The sequence below is a fragment of the Grosmannia clavigera genome (genome assembly GCF_000143105.1).
Source record: "Grosmannia clavigera kw1407 unplaced genomic scaffold GCSC_146, whole genome shotgun sequence".
Taxonomy (NCBI): Eukaryota; Fungi; Ascomycota; class Sordariomycetes; order Ophiostomatales; family Ophiostomataceae; genus Leptographium; species Leptographium clavigerum.
In genome coordinates this window covers 220,164-229,865 of record NW_014040795.1, presented here as the reverse complement: position 1 = coordinate 229,865, position 9,702 = coordinate 220,164, and the positions used below count along the sequence as shown (strand labels likewise).

The following is a 9,702-nucleotide window of genomic DNA, read 5'->3' as shown; positions in this document are numbered from 1 at the left end:
TCCAGATTTTGCAACGGAATACCGTATTCTGGGCCCCATTGATTGCCGGTTAATGGCCAGATGGGCCAGGTGATATGGCAGTGTTGCACGCCATTCTGTTTGAACTGTATCCCGCAGCGTGCACGCCGGAATAAGACCTTCAGATTGACCGAAGGGTGATTGTGTGGAGTTTAGTTGATTGCGCCACTCTTGGCTCCATTTATGAAGCCTGCCACATCTGTGGCAATAGAGCAGATTCGAAGGCGCCCGTTCGAAGCAAAGTAGAAAATTATGTACATGTTTGCGAGGAATCTCCTCTTTTGGGGGGAGGCAAAGGGAAAAAATGGACACGCAGGCCAGGCTGAACGAAAGTCTTTCATAAGTTTCAAGGAGGCCGTTGATTCTGGATATCAGCTCGATGGGCACAGACAAATTCTGAGGAGGCCGTTGAACTACCGGCAACTGGCGTTGTTGGATGACGGTCAAATCGACGGGACAGCCAGAAGCGACATTGTCGAATCGAGAAACAAACATGACGATATACCTGCTTTGCTATGTCGGTAAGGGAAGGGGGGTTCGTAAATTTACCACAGTATCGACGAGGACGACCCAAAGACACCGTATTCTTTGTGTCGGGGCTGCGACCAAAGCTCGCGATCCTTCGCCATTCAGTTTTATGCGTAAAGACATCAATGGTAGAGCATGCGTACCTCGAGTCGAAAAGAGGTAGAATAGTGTTTGTCAAGTATACCTAAGCGCAAGTAATATAAGTCTCTGCATCCTGAGGCAATAAAGGAACACTGCATGGCTAACCCGCCTGGCAGAAAGAGGAGGTAAAAAAAAAAAAAAAAAAAAAAAGAGTGAGACTGAGTCAGGCGGAGTTCAGCCTTAAAAGGCACAGCATCACGGACAAGAGAGGGAATTCAAGATATTGAGTTTGAGGCACAGTTTTTGCCGTGTCGTGGTGTCCTGGCTGCAAGCTGTGTCTAGGGGAGTCCAGAAGTGGTCATCGACATCGGCATATGAGCGTGATACTTGCAGATAGAGCTCTGAAGCAGCCATAGTTACAGCCAGCACAAACAACACTGTCTAGATGGTTGACACAGCGGCTGTTCTGGATATCGGCCTCATATTTCTGTCTGCTCTCAAAGATCTGGCTAGCCTGCTGGGCAAGAATCGCCAGCGGTCAGCCGACGAATGATAAAGACAGATAGTCCAGCCTGGTCTCGCTGCGGGCTCAAGCGGTTGCACGTCTTGGCCGTACTGCCATGGACATATTGAGATCACTGTGTGCTACTACGAGGCGTCTCTGATGTATTGGCCCAAGTCATCGTGGGTTTCGTGGCTGTCCCAGGTCTACCAGTTGCTCGTGTGGCCTCTAGTTGAATTTCTGGGAACCTGCCACCCGACTTAGGACGATTATTCCCCAAGCTGTCACTCGTCACTAGCCAAGTCTAAGCGAGATCTGTCCGTCACCATCCGATATGTTTCCGCAGGCGTCTGCCTCGCCTCGTCTCGAGCAATCCAGATAGGCCGACGCGTAAAAGGCGTCGTCGTCTACCTGTCCCCGCCAGTTGCTCTATGCAGCCGCCGTTATGGCCATGTGCTCGCCCGCCCAAGAGGCGACACGCAAGCACTTGCCTTCATCGTCACCTGTCAACCGCCTGGCGGCCGCATCTAGTGTAGCGCAAGATGCGTTGATTGGGGGCTGGGGCAGCTCAGATCTAGCCCGGATCACAGCCGGCAGTTTCAGTGCCACGGTTGACGATGGGCTTGGCAGTGCTGCATTCCAACGATAGCACAAAAAGGTACTCCTTACAGAGTAGAAACGGTCGCCTCCTAACCAGATATGACAGTGCACTGGCCCACAGTGGGTCACTGACACTGTTCGCCTGCCCCTCCTTCCCTCCCTACAGCGGCAGGTACGACGGCTGTCACTTTGTCCCATTGATTGGCTCCCTTGTACGCCCGATTCAAACGCCCCTTCCTCGTACTCGCCTGTTTCCACTGTTGCGCTGTCTCAACCTATTGTCCTGCTGAACATCAATATCTTCTTGCTATTCAGCTTCTTCACGAAACAAATACAAAGAACTTGCTCTCTCGTCCATGCCCAGTCATTGTTCGCCTCCCAACTGTTTCTAAAGAAGCCCCACTTTCTCCAACTGGAATGCATCCAAATAAGTCAGTGTGCCTGAATATCACTTCGCGTTGCAGAATGGCTGGACTCTGCCTCGTCTCCCGTGAGCTTTGGAACGCAGACTATTATCCAGATCTCGCAATCAGAGGCTATGGCTGGAATGCAGCGTAAGCCAGCCTGCGTGCACAACCGCCTCCGTGGACAGGTCGTCCCACATTTGGCTTCTTCTTTAAGAAAAACCTTCGGCGCTTATGACACCGGCATCCAGCCGCCCTTAACCTTGCAAGGCCTCCATTATGGCTCCTGGGCCTCAACTGGCTATTCACTTCCACGGCTCCTCTCTGGCCTCTCTACTCGGGCGACGTCTCACAGACCGAGCATCCTCAGCGAGCGATGGCAATAGATGTTCTGCTAGCGTGGTCGCTGTGGAGGTGGAGAAACTCTGCGTCTACTATTTGAACCCTTCACCATTCCAGTGGCCGGCGGGATTTCTCCTCTCTTTTCATATAAAGCGTTTTGTGCTGCACATATACGCTAGAACCCACCTCTGGCATGCTTCCGTCTCACCTACCGTGCTAAGCTTCCTAACTTGTCGCCATTCCTCTCTTCCTTACGGCCTCCGCTGTGTCCGCTTTGGGCTTAATTCTCACTTTCTTCCTTCCCCAGCCTCTCGTGCCTGTGGAAGGCGAGGCTATCAGGACTCTGGGACAGTGGTCTTTCTTTCTCACCCCTACTAGCCGGCGTTGACTGTGGCTGGGCCAGTTCTAGCTTTGCTCATCCTCAGTTTCAGTAACGAAGAACAGGAGAGATTTGTCACACCGTCAGGAACGTTGATGGCTTTTCTTGCCTCTCGATTTTCGCTTCATACCTTGGCTTGCGTAGGACTGGTTCCTTATAAGCTTTTATCTCACTTGTATAAAGACAACACCCCTTTTACTGCCTTTGTCCATTCACGGACGGCACTGAACAGTCAAGTCACCACCCGAACAGCAACCTCGACAACAGCGACCTCGTGCACGAACAAAGGGCGAAGTCGTCCTTTCCAACGGTAACTGCACGCGACTACATAACAGCAGCAACTCTCCAATTCCACCCTCCACTTGAACCTTTTTTCTCTCGTACCATTTCAAACAGACCGCTTTTTCGGCACGTCATATCTGCCATCAACAACATGCATTCTAGATCTATCGCCCTGATCTTATCCCTGCTGGCTGCCTCAGCCCAGGCTACAACCTATTCTCTCGTCGACACATTCGACTCCACCAACTTCTTCTCCACATTCGACTTCTTTTCCAGCTCGGACCCCACCAATGGCTTCGTCACATATACCACAGCCTCCGAAGCCAGCGGCAGCGGCCTTGCCGGCTATGTCAACGACATGGTCTACCTCGGCGTTGACCACACCACCGTTGACCCCACCAGCGGTCGGGAGTCTACCCGGGTAACTAGCCAGAGCTCCTACACCAAGGGCCTCTTCGTAGCCGACATTGTCCACATGCCCGTCGGCTGCGGCGTCTGGCCCGCCTTGTGGACGTTGGGCCCCAATTGGCCCAGCGGCGGTGAGATCGACATCATCGAGGGAGTCAACAGCCAGACCACCGACGAGATCACGCTGCACACAGCCTCGGGCTGCACCATGAGCAACACAGGCTCATCATCCGCCACCAAATTCACCACTGGTACTGAAACTGTCGATTGTGGCTCCGATGACGGCTATGATGGCTGTGCACAATCCACCACGGACACCAACAACTACGGTACCGGCTTCAATGACAATGGCGGCGGTGTGTATGCCATGGAGTGGACGTCCGACTTCATTTCCGTGTGGTTCTTTTCCCGCTCCAGCTCCATAGCATCGACCCTTACCAGCGGCTCCGCTTCCCCCGATAGCTCCACATTTGGCACTCCGACCGCCCGCTTCTCTGGCTGCGACATCGACTCGTTCTTCTCTGATCACCAGATTGTCATCAACACAGATCTCTGTGGCGACTGGGCCGGAAACGTGTGGAGCGAGGATGCAACCTGCTCGGCAAAGGCGAGCACCTGTACCACATACGTCCAGCAGAACCCCGAAGCCTTCACGGAAGCCTACTGGTTGATCAACAGCATCAAGGTCTACCAGCAGTCGTCCAGTTCCAAGCGTGAGGCAGCGCTGCAGACGCCAGTGAAGCCAGTTCCCTTTATGGCATAATAACCCTCTTCCTTTTCCTCCTGCTATATCCTCGAGCTCCTCAACAAATTCCCTTCATGAAGCAACGCCTGCCCTCAGATCCCCACGTCTCTCATTCGCATGTCTCTTTCTCTTCCTCATGACCTAATACCCCCATTTTCCTACGTTGATATAATCTCAGCCTATGCCAATACCCAATCCAATGCCCACTCCACCAAAACGCACCTCTTTAATGCCTCACTTCACATCCTCCACCATTACACTACCGCTGCACGGCATAGTTTCTATCAAATCTCACTGGTTTCATCATTTCTCCGGCGTTTAGAAAAAATGTTCGTGGCGGCAATTTGTGACATACGCTGCAACTTCCCCTTGCATATAGACACTGTCAACCTTCACTTCTCTTGTACAGATTTATGCAGTTTAAATTTGATGCTTAATGCTTTCTTCTTGAAGCCACTAGACCTGTTGATATGTCCCAAACATTGAAGTGTGAACAGACAAGACAAAAAGAGGTGTATTTAAAAGCAAGAACAACAAGGTAAGCGAGGTGAACGAAACGCCGCTAGTGACAAAGCTGAAGAGTTAGTTGTAACGATGCTGTACGCCAGGATCGAAGAGATGCTGGACAGCGTGGCTAGGTTAAAATGGACCACATGCTTATCTAATGGTGTGATTCTCACTTCGAAACGAAGCCAGGGTAGCGACATATCGTGGTCACGTCTATTTGTGCCATGTTGCCTCGTTGTAGGTTTCCAGTCAGCTTGTCGCATAACCCGCTTCCTTACAATCGCAGCTAAAGGCTGCAAATTTTTTGACTGCCCTGATCTGTACTCTTTATCAGATAAATAACCTTTCAGACCTACAAAATCCGGAGGAGAATAGGAGAAATTGTTTCCATTTTGAAACAAGTCCTCAAGCTTATATATGCTGTATATATCCACTAATGTAGTTTCCGATAAAGCTGGTAAAGGTTACTTAACGGCCTTCGTGAAGTGGCAGTAGGAATTGGAATCAAGGCAGGTTTGTTTGACCGATAGCGTCGTGTGATGTCTTGCTCGGTAGAAGATGATCAAAGGAAAATAAGGATCAGTGATATCACAGAAGCACAAGCGACCTTAAGCTGGACAAAATACGAACTAAGCTATTCAACACCTGGCTAAGAATTTACACAGCCTCTGAAAATCAAACACAACAGCGGACTTCAATACTTTTTCTGCAACAAATGATATTATGCCACTGGGAGCAGGGCAACGCATGTTGTGTTGTGTGTGTTTTAGGAAACGACATACGTATGTCTTCTAAAAATTCAAAATACTACGCGTATACTCCCGCTGCACAGTATATCTAATATCTTATCTGCCTGCCCATTTTTGGTCTCCCAGATTATTTGTTTCTTGCCCCCTTTTTTGCCAGGCCATCTTTGATGTAATCGTATGCGCCCCCACTGATGGACGCGTGTCTCCTTTCCCCTTACGATGTTCGACAACTTGATGTATACGGAGTATAGCCGTGCATATGACGCTTGCTTACGGAGTACTCTTGCCTGACTGTGGACGGCAGAGCCCAACAACGATGTGGGAGGCAGGGCTTTGAATGTTGCAGCCTGGTCAGAAAGCATCATTGCGACTTGTGCGGTGGGCCAATGAACCCGAGAATAAGGATGATTACAAGGATGATTACAAGGATGAAGGACAAGTTCTAAATGTCGGGTTAGAATCGTGTAGTGGCTGCTCTGAACCGTCGTCCTGGCGCCCACCAAATAATGTTTTACGTTGTATACGGCCGATCAATCTGTTCAGCAACGTTGTCATCTCGTTGTTCGAGTGCCATGAGAGCACAGAATGTTCGTCTTCTCTATTGTATATTGTTCCTACCCATACTCCTTTGTGCATTTACACCCCAAATCAGGCTGGCCGCACACAAACCATCCAGACCAGAAGAAAGTAAAAAGACGGAAGAGTCAAAAAAATATATATAACATTTGAAAGGAATAGTGAGAAAAAATGGAATCGTTCGAGAACAGCACCCCACATGCTGCTTCTACCACCTGGAGTCCCGTTCTCCCTTCCCAAAAATGGGAAGGACGAAAGCCAAACGAGTCGGAACAGTTTGAAAATAAACAAAACAGGAGGTTAAACGGGGAAATGAATAGAAACCCGGTATGGTATCTTGCATTGACTTTTCAAGTCTACGCCAACACCTTGACCCCTCCCAGCCCGAGGTGCTTCCATAAGGAATCCTCAACCTCGTGTCGTAAAGAAACGAAGGCGTGTTATACACAGAAGATGCCTCTGAACGAAAACTGACAATAAAGGGATGCACAGGCGACCTCCAAATGCAACGCCACTTCCTCGTGAAATGAAATATACTCTCAGATCAGAAGATGGATAGAATACCCAGAGTATGAGTTTGATACTAGAACGTCGTCAGGGTCGTATGAGCGCTAAGCTCAAGCGTGCGTCGTCAAAGAAAGGTCTTAGGATGTCTCTCTCCGATCAGAGCTTGACTTTTCGACCAGTGAGCTTGAACCAAACGATGCAGAGGAAATCCTCCTTAAATCGTTCCCACCACGACCGGTTGAGGTAGTAGCTCAACTCGCGGTAGTTGTACATCTCGCCCCAGCAGTCGCGGCCCCACTCACAACCAGCCATGTTGACCAGAAAATCGCGGTCCTTCTGGTCATAGTGATAACGCGTGTTGTTGCCGTTCTCAGAGCAAGCGCCCTGGGGAAAACTGTTGATCATCCGCTGCGGCAAAAATCCAGTGTGCTGGCGAATCCACGGCTGGGCGATATAGAGCTGCTCCAGAGCGTCCTGCTCCTTGTGCTCCCAGTCCATATGCTTCTGCTCATAAGCCACGGGATCCCACCATACATCCAGGAGCCGATCGGTCCACTCGCTCTTGCGAATAAAGAAAGAACCGAGATTGAAGCCAGAGCAGTCCTGCGATAAGACGAGATTGACCGAATCCGGCTTCCCATCACCGGCCACGTTTCGAGAAAGCGTGTCCAGGTATGGATCATTAAGCGGGTGGGGGATGTTCAGTGGATTGTAATCGTTGATGTCGCGGTAAATGTGGTCCTGAAGGTTGTTGAATATGTGGTCCTGCAGCGAATAGGACGGCTCCATGACATAAGTGTTCAAATCCAGCCACCAAAACCTGCAGAGTAGTTTGTTAGCACAGCTCCAATTCAGCTAATAGAGACGAGACGCACCATTCGGCATTGGGATATTTGCGCAACGCTTGTCGGATGAAATCGACCTTCTCCCAGCTCTCGCGCCATTCGTGCGCATAGCGCTTCTTCGTGCTCATGTCCACGATTTCTAGATCGTAGCCCCAACGTGCGGCGTATCGCTTCTTGTTTCGCGTGCTATCCCTCTCGATCGCCCATTCTCTTGCACCTTTCCATTCCATGACGCCACCTCCAACGTTTGCCGCCAAAATGATGACAAATTTCTCGCCGCCTCCTAGCCATGATGTTCTCCGCCAGTAATACAGAAGAGCTGTTACTCAAAGGTCAGTATTTAGTGATTTTTCCCAGTAGAAGCAGTAGCAAAATAGGTGATAAAGGGGTGCTCACGGGTGTGGAAAAATACGTAGGCGCATATTAATAGCAAAGAGGCCATTAAGACGCGAATCTTTAGTTTTCTTCCCATGCGTGCAAATAGGAGTCGGAAGCGCCCACCCCACGATGCATTCGTCCCTTCCGCAAAGTGGTGGCCATGCTTTTCCTTGTCGGCATGCCTGGTGTTGTTGTGGAAGCGAGGCAGGCTGCTCGATAACTGGCGCATATGTCGGGTAAAAAAGCCCTGGTTTTGCGTTGAGAAAGAAGGGTATTTGCTTGTCCCAGCATTGCGAGAGCGTGTCGACTCCCAAGCACCAGATGCGGCCCCGTTGGAGTCCGCGCCGAAGCCTCGAGATGGACTAGACCGGCCACTGCCGTGGATGTTCAGACCGGGACTCGACCACCCGCCGCCAGGACTTGGTGATGGGCTTCGTGAGAGAGGCATGACGATGTTCGGGGTGCCTAAATTGGAGATAAAAGACATGTGTCAACAAAAGTCTGCTGAAAACAAAAAGCCAGCAAGGGGTGTTGGGAGTCAGGCAATATTTGCTCCGTTTATTTTCGTTATCTGGACATGGGACGAATGCGCGTTTGCGGGTGCATACCAGGTATTGGTGACAGGGGACCCTGCCGGGCGCTCACCCCCAGGAACTGAGAGCCAGAAGAGTCGTTCAGCGGTAATGATTGGGGCGGACCAATGCTAGAAGAACGGCGACGATGCGACCGCGAAGGTCTGTCGCTAAAGGACGAAGAAGACGCGGTGGAGAGCGTAGAAGCCAGTGCTGTGGTAGTTGTATCCGCGCCACCAGATGGCACTCTACGGGCCAAGCTGGTCACGGACAAAGAATTGGGTGATATGGATAGAGGGGGTGATGAGAATAGGAGGATGAAAGAAAAGTGTGCAGAACAGGACGAGTCTCCTGGAGAAATGGAAGAAACAAAGACCAAGATCTTGAAAAACAAACGCTAGAATCGTCACGAAATAGTAGTCTCCAGTTTTTTCGCCCTTCTTTTCTCAACCAGGTTTGGTTTTCGAAGCCTTTCTTCTTCGGTTATCCTTGCTGATTGCCCAGTCCGTTCGGGGCCACGCGCCGTTCGTTGCAGGCGCCTTTTCGGGTGTTGGGTGTTTGGACGAACGTGGCCGCAAATGTGCAGATGCAGCAATCGGGCGATGTGGCGGTTTCTCAGGTGAACGAGTGACTAAAAAAGGGTGTGTGGGTTTTGGTTGGCCTAACTGGAATTTTAAGGACACTTGGAAGATATGCCGAATAGTGATTAAAGGGGGAAACTCAAGGCAATGCAAAACACCGGTAGCCGAGAGCTGTCGAACAAGAAAAAGAAAAAGAGAAAGAAAAAGTCGAAGAGGTAGAGAATTGGGTCGCACGCCTTTCGGAAAACACAAATTGTGTTCTTCTTGGGTTACGCATAGGTATCCAATGTGGCGGGTCGCATCTAATGCGTCGTAGTCTGACGAGTGCTGATGTCGAGCGTTATGAATTACTGCCACCGATACGAATGTCTCGCCGTGAAGATGACCAAAGGAGGAGAATAAAGAGCAGATTTTAGTGTTCTCTTTCTCTTTTGTCGCTGATTCTTCTTCTTCGATTTTATGGGGCATGCGAACAATCGAGCTCGTCATAAAGGGGTCGTGAAGTCGTTCTTTCCTTAAAGCGTTATCTGGCAATTGGCCGCCAAATTTTTCGGCCCGCCTTGCCTTGCAGATTCTGAGCTCTCGTTGGCTCGATTAGCATTGTGATAATGCTGGCAACACTTGGCTTTTACTTATTTCGCAAGCGAATTACGACTTGATCACCCCTATCCCCTACCTTATTGACTTCTCACCCTGAT

At 50.3% G+C, this 9,702-nt stretch overlaps 2 protein-coding genes across 2 annotated transcripts; one reads left to right on the top strand and one right to left on the bottom strand.

Moving 5' to 3' along the window:
- Positions 1 to 3,287: 3,287 nt before the first annotated feature.
- CMQ_5852 (beta-glucanase) lies at positions 3,288 to 4,307 on the top strand (the record flags this gene model as incomplete). Its single annotated transcript, XM_014316498.1, has 1 exon — positions 3,288 to 4,307. The coding sequence occupies one exon, from the start codon at positions 3,288 to 3,290 to the stop codon at positions 4,305 to 4,307; it is 1,020 nt and encodes a 339-aa protein (XP_014171973.1).
- A 2,477-nt stretch (positions 4,308 to 6,784) lies between these two features.
- CMQ_5930 (alpha-mannosyltransferase) lies at positions 6,785 to 8,299 on the bottom strand (the record flags this gene model as incomplete). The annotated part of the gene is made up of 3 exons (XM_014316576.1): positions 6,785 to 7,448; positions 7,504 to 7,792; positions 7,975 to 8,299. 3 exons carry the CDS (start codon positions 8,297 to 8,299, stop codon positions 6,785 to 6,787), a joined length of 1,278 nt encoding a protein of 425 aa, XP_014172051.1.
- Positions 8,300 to 9,702: the final 1,403 nt, after the last annotated feature.